Below are 19,333 nucleotides of genomic sequence, written 5' to 3'. Positions count from 1 at the left end.
CTTAATTTTTTGTCTGCTGTGCTTATAAAGCATTTAGATCAAGACCTTGCTGTTGACAGGTATTATATGTAATCATAATAGGCATACAGCAACAGATGAGTGCTAAATAATGCACTGACAGAAATAGAAAGCATTACACCATACAGCATCAGTCTGATGATACTCATCACATGTGGGTATTAAACTATGATGTCATTCATACATGATGTCTATCAGCAACATCAGCATGAGATGTGAGCACCACAGGGACAAGTGTGGTAGTGTATTTGTTGCGGCATGGGGGCTGACAGCCTCCAAATGTCACCTTCAGAAATTTCTGACTATGCTGTGTTAGTTCGTGAAGTCTGCTGCCAGGAGGCTGGTATGAAAGTACACCTCTTCCCATACCAGATGTGCTCCACGTGTGACAAATCAGGAGAATATGCATGTTAGCCTGAAGGCATTTGTGGTGTGAAATGCAATGTGGGGTCTTGCATTATTCTACTGAAATACCCTAGTCATGAAGCATACAACAGGGTTTACCATTATTGCCCCATACTGGCAAGCATTCAGCTCCTCTCTTTCAATAATTACCAAATCAATCCTGCTATATCCAAGAGCACTCCACACCATGATTGCATGGGTTGGAAAGTTATGGGGCTGTCGTCATGCATTTATTCATCATTATGGCATTAGCCAGTTGAACAATCCTATGATCTTGTAGTATAATCCCCCTTGGGCAACCCAGTGGTTTTGTAAAGTAGTGAATACATATGAAATTTTAACAAAGCATATCCGACTGGCATGGTTTAACGCTTTCCATTTCTGTCTGTGTATTGTTCATAGTTCCACCATCAGCCGGTAACATCATGGTGATGGTCTTGTGGGACTCTGAACGGGTTATTCTGGCTATTCTTTGTGATGTCCTCCATAATGGTGCAATGATGAACTGTGAAGTGTACTGTATGACCTTCAGGGGGTTGATGGGACAACTTCAGTGTATTTGTTGCCACAAAAGTGGAAACAAACTTCTCCTTCTCCATGACAACAAGGACCTCACATAAGTCTGTGCACCTGAGAGGAGCTGATAAAGCTTCATTGGACTGTTCTTCCTCATCCACCCTACAGCTTGTATTTTGCACCTTCTGACTTCCATCTGTTTGGCTCAATAAAGGAAGCAGTACACGAATGATTTTTTTTTGGGGGGGGGGTGTTTACTGCTGCAGCAAGACATTCGCTCAGGCGTCGACCAGTAGAGTGGAACCACGCAGGGATACGGACTATCCCAGTAAGGTGGTTTAAGGCCATTGCATTGAATGGAGATTATGTTGAAAAATGAGGTTTTGTAGCCATAAGAGTGGGGAATAATACGGTGTATTGGAATCCTGAATAAAACCAACCTGCTTTCAGGAAAAAAGTGTTGCATTACTGATTGAGTGCACCTCATAAGTAGTGATGTACAGAAGGTAGCTCATATAGGGCTACACCTCAAAGTATGTAACTGCTTGACAGAACTGCCTGCAAGTGACAGTGTGTATGAGAATGGCCAGCAAGACTGTTGGGTAGGGGGAAAAAAAAGCTGGACAATTGCAAGTAGGACTTGCACTAAATAATAAACTTAATTATGTATATATATAACAGAGGGAAACATTCCACGTGGAAAAAATATATCTAAAAAGAAAGATGATGAGACTTACCAAACAAAAGCGCTGGCAGGTCGATAGACACACAAACAAACACAAATATACACACAAAATTCAAGCTTTCGCAACAAACTGTTGCCTCATCAGGAAAGAGGGAAGGAGAGGGAAAGACGAAAGGATGTGGGTTTTAAGGGAGAGGGTAAGGAGTCATTCCAATCCCGGGAGCGGAAAGACTTACCTTAGGGGGAAAAAAGGACAGGTATACACTCGCACACACACACATATCCATCCACACATACAGACACAAGCAGACATATTTAAAGAGAGGGTGGTCTTTAAATATGTCTGCTTGTGTCTGTATGTGTGGATGGATATGTGTGTGTGTGCGCGAGTGTATACCTGTCCTTTTTTCCCCCTAAGGTAAGTCTTTCCGCTCCCGGGATTGGAATGACTCCTTACCCTCTCCCTTAAAACCCACATCCTTTCGTCTTTCCCTCTCCTTCCCTCTTTCCTGATGAGGCAACAGTTTGTTGCGAAAGCTTGAATTTTGTGTGTATATTTGTGTTTGTTTGTGTGTCTATCGACCTGCCAGCGCTTTTGTTTGGTAAGTCTCATCATCTTTCTTTTTAGATATAATTATGTATATAGATGATGATGATAATAAAACAAAATGAGGCCCTCAAAGAATGTGCAGAGAAGATTGGCCTGTAAATCTTCTTTAAGAAGACTGAATTCATCTGTTCCAAGTTAGATATTCCAAAACTTATGACCAAATTATGGTGAAATAAACAGAGCCAAACACTTTCAGTATCTTGGTGAATTTATTGAACCAACAGGACTTTAAAAAATATCACAAAAATACAGATTGCTGTAAATCAAGAAAGTGTCTGGACTTGTTCAAAATTTGTATTATAAAAAATGCCTGTCAAAAGGTGCCAAAATCACTCACTACAATACAGTAATCAAGCTGACAGTCACATATGCAAGTGAAACACCCTCATTGAATTGAAAACCAGATTTACAAGGAATTAAGAAAGTAGATAGAAAGATTATTAGAAAAATCCTGGGACCATGATACACACAAAATGGATTTAGATTGCAAACCATTAAGACAACAGAAAAAGTATCAAACATTGAAATTGACATCAGAAAGAGATGAATTTCTAGAGACACCCTTACAGATTACCTGGAAACAGACTAACTAAAAGTCTATTGGACTATGTGACATCACTTAAAGCATCAATACCCTGGGTAACTGAAGTTAAGGAGGATTTGATAAAAACAAAAATTGACATAACAAACACATCAGATAGGGATACATTCAGAAGCAAAATCAACACATGAAAGTTTGTTCTGGAGATGGAACCAAAAGCATACCGACTAAAGTGGACCTAAGAAAGAAAGAAAGAAAGAAGGCCTTTGGGGAGAAAATAAAGAAATATTGGGACAATAAGAAGAACCTTAAGAAAGACTGAAAATCACGTGCTTTTAATTCTCCAACAGGATCATTTGATAATAGTAATTATTATTATTATTGTTATTGTTATTTTGTGTGGCTCGATGCTGTGGTGCAAATTTTTCTATTGGATGCCACTTTGGCAACTTGTATGTCCCTAACCTACCCCAGTCATCCTACCAGGGAAAGGGGACCTACACTTTAATGTAGAATCCAAACCATGTGTCATTTTTGGTGACTCCTCACATTGTCGAGAGGCGAAGGCTAGGTTAAAATGAAGGCTGAAAAATCTGTGGTCCAAATGAGACTAGATCCCACAACCTCTCTATTTCCAGGCATGCATTTTACTGCTAGCCCACCAGTTTTTACATGTATGTAGATAGTTCATTTATAGGCTTTGATTAGTTCAGAGTATCAAAATATGTGACATATATGGCAGCATCTTTTGATTGCATTAACATAGAAGCTTAAATTATTTACACTGACAAGGGGCTGTCGATCTTAGTATTTGACATAAATTTCAACTTGATACCTCTACCTGTTACTGAGAAAAAGGGATCTTAATAGTAGGACAGACAGATAGGAAGGCAACTGCATCCTCAGCAAGAACAGAGTGATCCTATAAGGGCTCCATTTTTGCTGATTGAGGTACGCAACCCTAAAAAAGATCCTGCTTGAGGAATGTCTTCCACATTTCTCACAATGGGCAATAATTTGTCTTTTGGTATGCAGCAGGAGAGACTGAAAATTTTACATTACTGTATCTTTGTTTTACTCATCTAAACTGTGAACAACATTGGTATAAATTAAAAAATTTCATGGAACATAACGAATGCTATAGTTCAGTAAGTGAAGACAAATTTTCATATGTTACAATGCTAAAGAAGTGTAGGGAAAGTAATTTGTATATCAGCCAAAGAAACAATAGAAATATGAATAACAACCACCAACTATCAAGGAAAAAAATGTTTATTGTATCACAACTGTATATTTCAGGTTCAGAAGAAAAAACCAACTTGATTCATATGAGAAAATCAAATCTGGGTCAGTCAGCACCATCACTCTCTTCGAGCATTGTAAGTTATAAATTACTTTTACTTTCATAGTTTAATGATACCTTTTTTTAAGTAAGTTCTTCTCCTCTCCATCTGTCAAACATTTTTTTCTTAACTTGTTTTTTTGCTGTATGTACTCTTGAATTACTTAATTATGACCACCTGTTACTATCTAGAAGTGCTGTTTACAGCACAGGCTGCAGCTGATAAAGTTGGCAGTCATTCAGCCAGTTGTTCATAGACCTCCATTGGTATTTGAAACCATGCTGTCCGCAATACTTCCTGTTACTGGAAGGATCATGAGAGAGAGTTCACACACGAAGCACAGTGATTAAGGTGGTTCCACATATGTTGAACTGTGTTAAAACTTGGAGAATTGAAAATTGAAGGAAGTGGTTAGGCTTTGTTGTGCTCTACCAGCTATTTGATGGATTTTGCAGAAATAATTTAGACTCTCTAGGAAGAAATTTATCATTTAAGGGTGAATTTGATCTCACGGGATGAATTCACTATCAAATCAGTCATTGGTAACCCCAGACATATTATTGTAATAAAATGGAACACCTGCAGCCATCCTTTCGATGTTATTTATTACATAGCTACAAGTTTTGGTGATTCAATACACCATTTTCAAGCAGGTATGCATAAACAGTAATGATAGCATCAACAACTTGCCAACCATCCAAATGTAAAGATAGATTAAAAATGGAATAAGAATCAAGGACAATACTACACAAGTGAATTTACAGTAATCATTTGATAAAACCAACAGATACATCCATTGTCATATACCTAAAATAGAATTATATACAGTATACCATAGTGAATTTTCACTCTATATGTTGTACAAATGTACTATTTATTAATAAAATCAATAATTAAAGATTCTATGATTTAAATGGCATAATCCTGAAATAACCTACTAATCTACAAAATAACTGTAGAAAATGATAGATGTATGAAAGAAAATACAGTCTTAGAAATAAGTAAACTAAAGAAATATGTGTCTATGTGTAAGTAGTCCTTGCACAAGGACAGCATCAACAATATCTTAGTGTCAATATAAGTTAACACAGCAAAATAACAATATAAATATATCTATTTGGCACATCAGAGTTATAAAATGTTAAGCTGAAAACCGAATTTAGGTGTATTTATGTCACGTGTATAAAATGACTGTCCAAGAACATGTCAAGAGATCAAATGTAGAAAACAACATATGTCGTACCATACATAGAATATATAAAATCCCAGCTAATGTTCAGGATGAACAACATCTGTGATCCCATGAGAAAGTAGCCCTTGCAGTAGCACAGCCTCAACAAAATCTTAAGCTGGTGTTGTAAGGTGGCCTAACTTAGCTTTCAGAGATGCTGGCTGGCGACTTCCATATCGTCAGCACACTGAATGAGTGTTCTTGCGTACTGAATATGCACTCGTGCTCCATAGCACATAATTATTGAGCCTGATGAGTGTATTTCTTCACATGACCTTGTTCTGCTGAATTGAGACCAGAGTAGTTCATCACACTGGGCAAAGCCATGGTGCAACATTCCTTCTCCCTTTGAAAAAAAGTCTCTGGATTGTCACCTGTTTACATCCCTGGAGAAGAATGTCAACAAATATTTGATGTGTTGATATAAAAAATAAAATATTCCTTTGCTTTTCCTTACTGTAATTTAGCGTAAATCATATTGTTTATTGGCTGTCTACTAATTTAAGTGCTATTTCCTAATGTCAGCCTGGCCTGTTGGTAACTGGTGTAATGGGAGTTCAAGTGGTCTGATGGTTTACTGCTTGAAGTACATACGGGTTATGCAATGTGGAGTTAGAACATAACAGTAACAGAAACAAAGACACTCATAGTCATGATTTTACTGTGCTGTTCGTCATGTTATTCCTGTACATGCTGGAGCTTCTGTCCAGTGGGAATACATCCTTTTTGTGTAACTTAAGTTCCCTGACTTCATTTGTATCTTGCCCACAGACATCATATCAAACAAGTAAGATAATATTACCAAATATTCTCTTCTTAACAAATTCCTTAACAACAGGTGGTTCCATTCAGTTGATTTCTCATTCTTGGCAGCCTCCATATTTATCAGGTGGTTTCTTAACTCACTGCTGTGGTACACCATCCAGTACTTTGCCTTTGCAACAAAAGTTTCCCATGTTTTTTCCCTGAAAAGGCAACCTTAAAACTGTGCTAACAAAGAAACCGCATATAGTGCTACTGCTCACAAGATATTGGTCAGTAGTTCAATTATTCCCTTTACTTTAAAGCTAGTTGAAGAGAATCCTCCTTGCAACTGTATGCTTCCTTGTACCTTCACTCATCCAAAGTAACTTCCCTGTGCCCTGTGGCACTTTATTGTGTGAGCTAAATATTACCGACTTTGTGTACAATGCAGTTGGGTTGCCCTCATGACAGGAGAACCCCGCAGCAGTTTATCATTGGCAGCTGTCTCACTCTTCTGACACAGTCTGCTCGAGTTTGTCTATGCACTGCAAAAGATAATTTGCACATGATGTTTTTTTCTTATGAGCATCATCAACTTTATGAACCTCCTGATAGAGGAGGTTCAGACATCTGTGGTCTACTTTGGAGAGACGGGTGTGGGATTGCTATCCACCTCATCATCGTTACCTGAACTTGCCGCTGTTTTGCAGGAAGAATGGGATAAGATTCCCTTGAAAACCATACAGGGCCTGTATTTATCTATTCTGAGGCGAGTGGAAGCTTTTTTTATTGCCAACAGATTTCATACACCATATTATGCATGGTAATATGTTGTGTTTTTAGTGTTTCCATATTTTTGTGCATCCTCTGTACTTCTGTGTACATCTTTCCGAGGCTCTATGGCCTCTAGATAATACCCATTATCACCCAGTGTAGATACTAATCCACCTAAATAGTATCACCCTCTCATTTACTTCAGTACAGTATACATTCACTTCAGACTCCACATTTTCATATGATATTGGAGCTGATAATTCCAAATTATTCTCTTTTAGTTCTACAGTGTTAATACTTTGTTAATCAGTTATATTCACACTGTTAAAATGTTTTCCCTTATTATTTGTGTTTAAACAAATATTACTTTTTTTAAAAAAATCTCTTGAGCCCCATCAGAAGCCTCGTATTACTTATCAATGGAGTGCCATACTGGTCCCTGTTTTTCATGCATCAATCATCAGATTTGTTTTGCCTCTTCTCTGCATAGTTAGCAGCATCCAAACTATGCAAAGCTATGTTCCTTCCCTCAATAAATAGAAGTGTATTATTTGGCCACATCCAAACTAACTCAACTGCCAAAGGTTACAAGACTTCTTCAAGGGTAGCCCCGTGTGTCTCCGACTCAGATTTGGTTGACCCTCTGCGAATTACTCAACAAGGAAATGACAAGAATGCAAAATAGAACAATGAGGGGGACTCTTGAATATACCACTAACATAACAATCCGTACTGTAACATAATTTTTCCACGTGATTGGCTGCCAATGACTATTGTTTTACATACCCCACAACAATTACCCACACTCCATGCTCACAATAAAATAAACTGCCTCTTCCAAACAGTGAAAACTAATATACATTTTTTACAGTCAGCAGAACACCATCTTAGTTTACTTTACACACAAATACAATTTTACAGTAAAAAAAGAGGGGTGGGTCACTCACCATGCTGCATGTTGACAAAGCTGCAAACTGGAGCTGGCGATGACGTCAGTGGTCCAGGAATTTGTAGTAGTTGAGCCATCTGCCTGAACAGCAACCATCTAGGTTCTTCTCACACCAAACTGTAGGGGGAAATTGCTTGACCTCTATACTGGTTGGTGACAGAGATCTGCGATAAGGCAGCGATGGAGTGCAGTCTGCAGCCAGGGGTGTGGTTGACAGGGTGGTCAGCTGCAGGAATCTAAAGTTGGCTCATCGGTAAATTCTCCCAGGGTAGGAAAGTCATTTATTCATGACAATTAAGTGACGGAATCGAAACTGAAGGGGTCCTTGTGGCATAGTTGGCCACAGTCGCTGGAGAAAGCTGGTGTCAGCAGTTAGCCACCTGGAAGGCAGCAGATGGATGATGGTGGCATGTGGTACCCCAGCTCAGCAACAGAATGCTGATGCAAGACAGCAGTGGCAGCTGGTGACAGACAACACAGGTTTGCTGGCCTGCTTCCGTAGTGACAGCATATAGCCCACCAGAGCGAGTAGGGTTAAACTGTGGCCTCTAACGTAGCTAATGACAGTGGCATGTGCGTGCTGTGGGCAATGGACTGCAACAGTGCAGGCATGCACAGCATGGTGCACATGGGGCCCTGAGCTATTGCAGCCCATTCTTCCTTCCCTGGCTGCATTTCCTTCATCCTGTCCCTCCCTATCGTCACTCCTTCCCCATTGCCCCCTCCTTCCTCTCTCTTGGTGTTCGGATTTATATTGACCCAGCTATCCAACTGGTTCCCTGTATTACTTGCAATTTTGTTCCTCTGCCTGTTCTCTTTCATCCGTTTTGGCGTTTAGGTCCCCACTTGAGGTATGACCTCCACTTATAAATTTTCTGTTTTCAGTGTGAGGCATTTGGGGAAGAATTTCCTTCACAGTGCCTATGGTTTGAATTCCTCTCCCATCTTCCTTTCCCTCTTCCTTCCCTGCTGTAGCCCCCTTCCACCCTGCTAGGTCACCAGCACGTATAGCCAGTCCATGTGATGGGGCTCTTACGTACCCATTTGGCTTAGCCCTCTGGCGACTGTATGCCAAGGGGTGGGTGCTTGTGTGTGGTGCCCATGGGGAGAATCCCTAATCAGAGTGGATGGTACGAGGGTGGATGCTTGGCATATGAAGCGTATCAAGCTGCAAAAATCTGACTGTTCTCAAACAGTTGTCTCTTCGAATGATGAAGGATCATTGAATGCTGCTTCGTATGACCCAGCAGTATTCCCTTCCCTGGCTACACAATGCGAGGGGGGCCAGGCTAACCGTCTTAGGATGAAACACTTTACCCGTTACTTTGTCTGTAGTAGGATGGATGGGGACACAATCACTGCTACAGAGACATTGTTTTTTTGTGGAGAATATTGAGGACAAGTTTGGTGTAGTGAAGTCTCAGTATGACGCGGTCGGGCTCCCTGTTGATCAAAGCTGCTACTGCTGCCCAATCTGCAGCTCTTCATGCTCGTTATTGTGTTTTCAATGTCCCAATGTCTATTATCCCTTAACAATATCTGACTGTGGTCCAGGGAGTGATTTTTCATAGGGACCTCATCCTGCAAACTGTTGAGGAACTCCGGGATAATCTGGAGCAATGTGGCATTCGTTAATTTGATATGTGCAATTCGTTAATTTGATATGTGCAGAAGGGCCACAAAGAGAACCGCACCGATACTGGCACCTTCATTCTGGCTTTTGAGGGGGATACCCTCCCAGAGAAGGTCAAGGTTATGTGCTACAGATGTGACATGAAGCTGTTCGTCCCACCACCCCTGAGGTGCTTTTGGTGCTTTTGGTGCTTGTGTTTGGGCATCTGTGTTCCCGTTGTACGGCGGACTCTCCATATGGTGACTGTGAACATCCACTCCATGAGGGAAGCTCCCATGTTCACCCACCTGTGTGTGTCTGTTGTCATGAGCATCACTCCCCTTGCTCGCCAGATTGCCCAGCTGTTTGGAGTTTCTGTGCTTTCCTAGAGGGTGTTGCGGAGTCTACGCGAGCGCGCTGCTAGCGCACCCGCTGGGAGGAGGCGCGGTGTGCCGTGCCGAGGGCAGACGAGGGAGTTGAGACGGGTGGATGACCGTTCTGCAGCAGGATGCTCGGTCCCTCTATCCTAAGTCTGGATGGGTCCAAAAACCTGGGGCATGAGGACACAAGAGGCCGTAAATCTGTGGACAACGTTTGGTTTCCGTTCATGGGCTGGGGATGCTATGAAGTCCCTCTGTGGCTGCAAATAACCCCCAGAAGGTGGTGTTGTCACTGAAAGTAAGATTTTTCATCTAGTTAGTGCAACAGTTGTCGTCTGGCGGGACCAATCTCCCAGTTTTGTGGGAGCAATCAATAACTGTGTGACAATGTTTCTCTGCTTTAAGTTTTGATCAGAAGTTGCCTTGCGTGTGTGTTACTGCCCCCTTGCATGATCGTGCATTTGAATGCCATGCTGACTTAAGGTGCGAGCAGTGAAGGGGGGGGGGGGAATTTTTGGGTGGGGACCTTCTGCAAGCCGTTGTTTTTCCATGGATGGCATAGGTCACTGATTGGATAAGCACGTTGTAAAATGGTAAATAACGGCGTACTGTCTGGCGGAGAGATGGCGGACTAGCCAATATTATGGATGTCTGAAATGCGAGATTATGTTAATGTTCTCCAATATCTGTTGTGTTTTAGTACGTAGGCACATTTAACTTTAGTCATCGTTATTGTGTATATATTCTTGTGTTAAGCATTTAAGTGCTCTATTTAATTATATTTAAGGTAGTGCTAGAGTTTCTATTTGGTAATCTGCCTAGCCACGACTGATGTCGGTTGCTTGGTCTGTCTGAAATGTTGGGCCTATTGGGTAGAGACCATTGTTGACTTGCTCTCCTCAGCTCCGAAGTCCCGTATTGATACTATGGCGGTAGTTCTGCTGGAATCTCATTTGCAGAAGTTATCAATTCTTGTGAGCACAAATAAAGCTACCTTTGCCTCTGTCATTTTCGTCCGCTGGCCAGCAAGCTTTGGTTAATGATTAAAAATTGGCAACTGGTCTTTGTCCAACCTAGTGGCTCGTGTTAGATGAGTTCCCTTTCCAGTTCGGGTAAATGTTTCCTCGTCCTGGTGGAGCCATCCTCTTTCCCGAGCCACGCTGGGGTAAGAGTTGCTTGAATGTCTATTGCCGCTCAATGTTCCAGGAGAATGAAATAAGAGGTTAATTATCTACTCCACCGTTATGCCCAAGAAAGGCAAATTAGAGTAGTTCTGGATAACCTAAGTATTGTACACTATTAAGATATTTCTAGGTTCGAAGAAATTGCTATTTGGTAAAATGTAGCCTTCTGTGTCGTTAATCCGGCGTATTCCATAATGTGACATTGTTATAGAACTGAAAGATTTGGTTTTGATACATTTGCTGAGATGTGACTTATTATTTGCTATTGATGTTAATTGCTTTAAATGAATCTTCTTTAATTTGTGGTTATAATTCTTAATGAGTGATCGTCCTTAATGGTGTAACATTTAATGTATGTCTGATTGTCCCCTGTGTCACCTACTGACTTCATTCAGAGACTGAAAAGGTGGTCCTTGCTCAAGTTTATGGGACTTTATTTACCGTTGATCTTTATCATTTATGGTCTTAAAAATATGTTTGTTAGAAAGGAATAATCGTAGATTCCTATTGTTTATTAAGTAATTCTTAAGTTATATAGCAAACATTACGAGTGCAAATATTCTCTCATTGTTACACTTGCTTGTTCTGTGGTTTGCACGGAAGGGTGTGACAATAAATGAAAAATCTAAAGTGAAGCGTTGGGACGAATTAATTCTTTCCCTTATCATTACCTTTAAAGATAACTGAATTTTTGTCGCTTGTTATTGAAATTGGTTGGGAGAATAATTTATTGATTGACCCCGTAGAAAGAGTATATCAGTGGTTACAGTACAAATAACTCTGGCAATCACTGTTTGCAATGTAAACATCCCTCCAGGTAGCCCACTTCCTTATGTTGAACTGTCTACCTTAATACTGCAACTCCCCCTCCCCCCCCCTCCCATCCCGTTTCCCCTCCTCAGGGACTGCAATGCCCACTTGGAGTGCCACTTCAACGGTTAGGGTCTACTAATTGACCAAATTACTAAGACTTCAATTTTTGTCTCCTCAGTGACAGTTTCCTACCCACTTCAGTGCTGATCATGGCACCTTCACTGCTATTGATCTCATGATCTCCTCCCCTGCTCTCATGACTCCCATACATTGGTCATCCCTTGAGTATCTTTGTGAGAGTGACCACTTTCCGGTGGTTCTATCATTCCCCTGCTGCTGCCAGGCAGACAGGCCCCCACATTGGGCATTGCGCAGGGCCAGTTGGCTTTTGTATATGTCTGATGTGCACTTAAACACCTCCGTCTCGAATTGCATTGATGTGGTCATGCAAGATGTCTCTGCCACTATTCTTCATGCTGCTGGCACTGCTGTCACCTATCCACAGGTCCCCCACCTCCACCTCCGACCAGTACTATGGTGGACTAAGGATGGATGTAGCAGTCAATATCCAGGACCGCTGATGGCATAAGACACGGCTTGGCGCCGTCACATTTTAGTTACCCTCCATGACTTCCGTGGTCCCCTTCAGATTTTCATCCAAGAGTTTTTTTATCTCACCAGCTCTCCTGGGTTTGATTTGGCACTTCATTTAGCACCCCTTGGATTCAGGAGAATGGTACCCTACAGGGTTCTGTGGTAAGTATCGCACTCTTTCTCATAGCCATCAGTGGACTTGTAACCCCTGTTGGGCCTGTGGTTACCCTGGTGTTGTATGTCTACAATTTCTGCATCTGGTGCAGCTCCCACTCGACAGCATCTGTTGAGTGCTGGTTCCGAGGTGTCATCCGATGGGCCTGTGCATGGGCCATCTCCCATGGCCTCTTATTTTCTCCCTCAAAAACACAGGTTATGCATTTTTGTTATCGACCCGCAGTACATCTCAAACCAGAACCCTATTTAGGCGACCAGCTCCTCAATGTTGTAGCGCAGTCCTGTTTCTGGGGCCTTATTTTTGATAAAAAGCTGATATGACTGCCCCATATTCACTACCTAAAGACTATGTGCACCTAGAAGCTTAATACTCCCTGCCTCGTGGCCCACACATCTTGGGGCACAGACCATGCCACTATTCTCCATCTATACCATGCTCTGGTCTTGTACAGACTAGATTACGGTAATCAGGTTTATAGCTCAGCGGGTCCTTCCACTCTGCAAATACTTGACCCTGTATACCATTGTGGGGTGCACCTGGCTATTGGTGCCTATCGCACTAGTCCTGTTGACAGTCTCCTCGCAGAAGTGAGGATTCCCCTACTACAGATATGACGGAGCTGATGTGTAATATTATGAAAAGGTGCTTAAATAAAAAAAAAGCAAGGTGTAATTTAATATGGCAAGGTGTTGTTTATACAGTATTCATATTTTAAGTGATGAGGGGTTGCCGCATATCTTACCCAGTACCCCAGGGTGATCAGTAGGAATAGTCGGCATATGATAATAAGGAAAAGAGATTATTGTATACAGCAGTAGAGCTACAGTTTTCTCAGTAAAGTAATATGGTGGTTTCATTTACAAACATCTGTGGAGTTTGAATTTCTAATGTGAAAGCATAAGGAGAATAGTATAAAAGCCTGGTAGACATTACAGTAAGGAAACAAGCAGGGTGTATTTTAATAGGAGGAAGAACAGTTGAAACTTGAGTAAAATTTGGAGAAGACAGTGCAGAGAAGGAAGAAAAGGAATTTAGTAGTACAGCAAAAGGGTAGGTATGAGTTTAAATACATAAATAAGAAAATGGCTAAATGATGATTTGAACAAGGTGGCTGTAGAACAGTGGTTTTCAAATCTTTTGAGTTCACGGCTCCCTTGATCTGAACGTAAACCCTTGCAGCTCCTTTTCACACTAGACACCTGCCTCGAACTGTGGGATAAATTAACTCATGTTTCAAAAAAATTAATAGGAACAGTTATTTCTTTATTAACTGTTGACATAACACGTTAACTTTTGAGGGAAAGTATTCATGTGTTTTGTTTACCTAAGTATCATGATTCGACTCCGTATGTTGTTTCATTCCATTGGGGAGTACAGTTCCAGCAGCTAGGACTTGAAACAAATGACACACTATAGTTATTCTTCATTTCCAAAAGTAGTACATGTTAAACTGAAATTCAGGTAATTCTTGGTCATATTTCCTCCATTCTACATCTACATCTACATTTATACTCCGCAAGCCACCCAACGGTGTGTGGTGGAGGGCACTTTACGTGCCACTGTCATTACCCCCCTTTCCTGTTCCAGTCGCGTATGGTTCGCGGTAAGAACGACTGTCTGAAAGCCTCCGTGCGCGCTCTAATCTCTATAATTTTACATTCATGATCTCCTCGGGAGGTATAAGTAGGGGGAAGCAATATATTCGATACCTCATCCAGAAACGCACCCTCTCGAAACCTGGCGAGCAAGCTACACCGCGATGCAGAGCGCCTCTCTTGCAGAGTCTGCCACTTGAGTTTATTAAACATCTCCGTAACGCTATCACGGTTACCAAATAACCCTGTGACGAAACGCGCCGCTCTTCTTTGGATCTTCTCTACCTCCTCCGTCAACCCGATCTGGTACGGATCCCACACTGATGAGCAATACTCAAGTATAGGTCGAACGAGTGTTTTGTAAGCCACCTCCTTTGTTGATGGACTACATTTTCTAAGCACTCTCCCAATGAATCTCAACCTGGTACCCGCCTTACCAACAATTAATTTTATATGATCATTCCACTTCAAATCGTTCCGCACGCATACTCCCAGATATTTTACAGAAGTAACTGCTACCAGTGTTTGTTCTGCTATCATATAATCATACAATAAAGGATCCTTCTTTCTATGTATTCGCAATACATTACATTTGTCTATGTTAAGGGACAGTTGACACTCCCTGCACCAAGTGCCTATCCGCTGCAGATCTTCCTGCATTTCGCTAAAATTTTCTAGTGCTGCAACTTCTCTGTATACTACAGCATCATCCGCGAAAAGCCGCATAGAACTTCCGACACTACCTACTAGGTCATTTATATATATTGTGAAAAGCAATGGTCCCATAACACTCCCCTGTGGCACCCCAGAGGTTACTTTAACGTCTGTAGACGTCTCTCCATTGATAACATCATGCTGTGTTCTGTTTGTTAAAAACTCTTCAATCCAGCCACACAGCTGGTCTGATATTCCGTAGGCTCTTACTTTATCAGGCGACAGTGCGGAACTGTATCGAACGCCTTTTGGAAGTCAAGAAAAATAGCTTCTACCTGGGAGCCTGTATCTAATATTTTCTGGGTCTCATGAACAAATAAAGCAAGTTGGGTCTCACACGATTGCTGTTTCCGGAATCTATGTTGATTCCTACATAGTAGATTCTGGGTTTCCAAAAACGACATGAGACTCGAGCAAAAAACATGTTCTAAAATTCTACAACAGATCGACGTCAGAGATATAGGTCTATAGTTTTGCGCATCTGCTTGACAACCCTTCTTGAAGACTGGGACTACCTGTGCTCTTTTTCCAATCATTTGGAACCCTCCGTTCCTCTAGAGACTTGCGGTACACGGCTGTTAGAAGGGGGGCAAGTTCTTTCGCGTACTCTGTGTAGAATCGAATTGGTATCCCATCAGGTCCAGTGGACTTTTCTCTGTTGAGTGATTCCAGTTGCTTTTCTATTCCTTGGACACTTATTTCGATGTCAGCCATTTTTTCGTTTGTGCGAGGATTTAGAGAAGGAACTGCAGTGCGGTCTTCCTCTGTGAAACAGCTTTGGAAAAAGGTGTTTAGTATTTCAGCTTTACGCGTGTCATCCTCTGTTTCAATGCCATCATCATCCCAGAGTGTCTGGATATGCTGTTTCGAGCCACTTACTGATTTAACGTAAGACCAGAACTTCCTAGGATTTTCTGTCAAGTCGGTACATAGAATTTTACTTTCGAATTCACTGAACGCTTCATGCATAGCCCTCCTTACACTAACTTTGACATTGTTTAGCTTCTGTTTGTCTGAGAGGTTTTGGCTGCGTTTAAACTTGGAGTGAAGCTCTCTTTGCTTTCGCAGTAGTTTCCTAACTTTGTTGTTGTACCACGGTGGGTTTTTCCCGTCCCTCACAGTTTTACTCGGCACGTACCTGTCTAAAATGCATTTTACGATTGCCTTGAACTTTTTCCATAAACGCTCAACATTGTCAGTGTCGGAACAGAAATTTTCGTTTTGATCTGTTAGGTAGTCTGAAATCTGCCTTCTATTACTCTTGCTAAACAGATAAACCTTCCTCCCTTTTTTTATATTCCTATTAACTTCCATATTCAGGGATGCTGCAACGGCCTTATGATCACTGATTCCCTGTTCTGCACATACAGAGTCGAAAAGTTCGGGTCTGTTTGTTATCAGTAGGTCCAAGATGTTATCTCCACGAGTCGGTTCTCTGTTTCATTGCTCGAGGTAATTTTCGGATAGTGCACTCAGCATAATGTCACTCGATGCTCTGTCCCTACGACCCGTCCTAAACATCTGAGTGTTTTCGTGTCTTTAGACCTGCATGACATATTTGAAATATTGTACTTAAAAAGTGGTACAATTTGGCATAGAAACAAATGTTGCCGAAGACAAGCAACGTTCAAATGTGATCTGTGTTCAACAAAATTAACCTCATAACAGATTGTTACTGAATAAAAACAAATAGTCATGCATTGTGATTTGATTGCAGGCTACCACACTGCCATAGTAATAAAATTTACTTGCTGGCCCCCTAGACATCACTACAAGCTCACACATGGTTCCTTTACTCAGAAAGAAAATAAACCAAATTATTATTTTTATGAAACCACGGCAGCACCACTAGGAACTGCAACACACAATTTGAAAATTCTTACATTAGAGTTTTAGACCACTATTTCAAGAATTTGATTGGTGTGGAGAAGTGTCAAACAACTTTATAATAAAATATTTTGTAAACCATGGGATATTCCCAATTTTCATGTGTTTACCTCTTTCCAATGCTTGTCTTTTTTTCTGTATGCCTTCAGTTTTTTTGCCCCCAGTCAAAAGACCTGACATTTACATCTAGATACATACATGCTCTGCAAGCCACCACATGATATGTTGCAGAGGGTATCCTGTGCCACTACTGGTCGTTTCCTTTCCTGCTCCACTCACAAATAAGAGTGAGGGAAAAACAACTGTCTGTATGTCCCTGTACGACCCCTAATCTGTCTGATCTTATCTTCATGGCCCTTATGCAAAATATATGTTGGCAACAGTAAAATTGTCTGCAGTCGGCCTCAAATGTCAGTTCTCTAAGTTTTCTCAATAGTGCTCCTCAAAAAGGTCACCTTCACTCCAGTGATTCTCATTTGAGTTGCTGAAGCATTTCTGTAATATGTGCATGGTGTTTGAACCTACCAGAAACAAGTCTAACAGCCTGCTTCTAAATTACTTCGATGTTTTCCTTTAATCTGACCTGGTGCAAATCCCAAACACTCAAGCAATTCTCAACAATGGGTCACACTAGTGTCCTATATGTGCTCTTTACTTTCCTAAAAATCTCCCAATAGACCAAAGTGTACCATTTGCTTTCCGTGCCACAATACTTATGTGCTCATACTATTTTATATTGCTTCATAACATTATGCCTAGATATTTAATTTTCATGACTGTGCCAAGAAGCGCACTACTAATGCTGTACTTAAAAATTATGGGTTTGTTTTTCCTACTCGTCAGCATCAAGTTACATTTTCCTGCATTTAGAGCTGGGTGCCATTTGTTACACCAACTAGAAATTTTGCCCAAGGCATTTTGTATCCCCCTACAGTCACTCAATGACATCATCTTCCCATACATCACAGCATCATCAGCAGACAGCCGCAGTGCTGCTTCCCCTGTCTGCCAGACCATTTGTGTGTATAGAAAATAACAGCAGATCTATCATACTTCTACATTTACATCTACACTCCGCGAGCCACCTTACGGTGTGTGGCGGAGGGTACTTATTGCACCACTATCTGATCCCCTCTTCCCTGTTCCATTCACGAATTGTGCGTGGGAAGAACGACTGCTTGTAAGTCTCCGTATTTGCTCTAATTTCTCGGATCTTTTCGTTGTGATCATTACGCGAGATATATGTGGGCGGTAGTAATATGTTGCCCATCTCTTCCCGGAATGTGCTCTCTCGTAATTTCGATAATAAACCTCTCCGTATTGCGTAACGCCTTTCTTGAAGTGTCCGCCACTGGAGCTTGTTCAGCATCTCCGTAACGCTCTCGCGCTGACTAAATGTCCCCATGACGAATCGCGCTGCTTTTCGCTGGATCATGTCTATCTCTTCTATTAATCCAACCTGGTAAGGGTCCCATACTGATGAGCAATACTCAAGAATCGGACGAACAAGCGTTTTGTAAGCTACTTCTTTCGTCGATGAGTCACATTTTCTTAGAATTCTTCCTATGAATCTCAACCTGGTGCCTGCTTTTCCCACTATTTGTTTTATGTGATCATTCCACTTCAGATCGCTCCGGATAGTAACTCCTAAGTATTTTACGGTCGTTACCGCTTCCAATGATTTACCACCTATGGCATAATCGTACTGGAATGGATTTCTGCCCCTATGTATGCGCATTATATTACATTTATCTACGTTTAGGGAAAGCTGCCAGCTGTCGCACCATTCATTAATCCTCTGCAGGTCTTCCTGGAGTACGTACGAGTCTTCTGATGTTGCTACTTTCTTGTAGACAACCGTGTCATCTGCAAATAGCCTCACGGAGCTACCGATGTTGTCAACTAAGTCGTTTATGTATATTGTAAACAATAAAGGTCCTATCACGCTTCCTTGCGGTACTCCCGAAATTACCTCTACATTTGCAGATTTTGAACCGTTAAGAATGACATGTTGTGTTCTTTCTTCTAGGAAATCCTGAATCCAATCACAAACCTGGTCCGATATTCCGTAAGCTCGTATTTTTTTCACTAAACGTAAGTGCGGAACCGTATCAAATGCCTTCCTGAAGTCCAGGAATACGGCATCAATCTGCTCGCCAGTGTCTACGGCACTGTGAATTTCTTGGACAAATAGGGCGAGCTGAGTTTCACATGATCTCTGTTTGCGGAATCCATGTTGGTTATGATGAAGGAGATTTGTATTATCTAAGAACGTCATAATACGAGAACATAAAACATGTTCCATTATTCTACAACAGATTGACGTAAGCGAAATAGGCCTATAATTATTCGCATCTGATTTATGACCCTTCTTGAAAATGGGAACGACCTGCGCTTTCTTCCAGTCGCTGGGTACTTTACGTTCTTCCAGAGATCTACGATAAATTGCTGATAGAAAGGGGGCAAGTTCTTTAGCATAATCACTGTAGAATCTTACGGGTATCTCGTCTGGTCCGGATGCTTTTCCGCTACTAAGTGATAGCAGTTGTTTTTCAATTCC

General features: G+C 41.4%; 1 protein-coding gene across 4 annotated transcripts in view; it reads left to right on the top strand.

Moving 5' to 3' along the window:
- Window positions 1–19,333, top strand: part of LOC126248637 (microtubule-associated serine/threonine-protein kinase 2) — a 258,768-nt gene that overhangs the window by 9,201 nt on the left and 230,234 nt on the right. For all 4 annotated transcript variants that reach the window (XM_049949815.1, XM_049949816.1, XM_049949814.1 and 1 more), the window contains exon 2: window positions 4,075–4,154. In XM_049949815.1, the coding sequence (XP_049805772.1) occupies window positions 4,075–4,154 (80 nt within the window). The remainder of the gene's footprint in view (window positions 1–4,074; window positions 4,155–19,333) is intronic.

Source organism: Schistocerca nitens, chromosome 3, assembly GCF_023898315.1.
Source record: "Schistocerca nitens isolate TAMUIC-IGC-003100 chromosome 3, iqSchNite1.1, whole genome shotgun sequence".
Lineage (NCBI taxonomy): Eukaryota > Metazoa > Arthropoda > Insecta > Orthoptera > Acrididae > Schistocerca > Schistocerca nitens.
The sequence above is the reverse complement of the archived record's forward strand: the minus strand, read 5'-3'. Positions and strand labels throughout refer to the sequence as shown.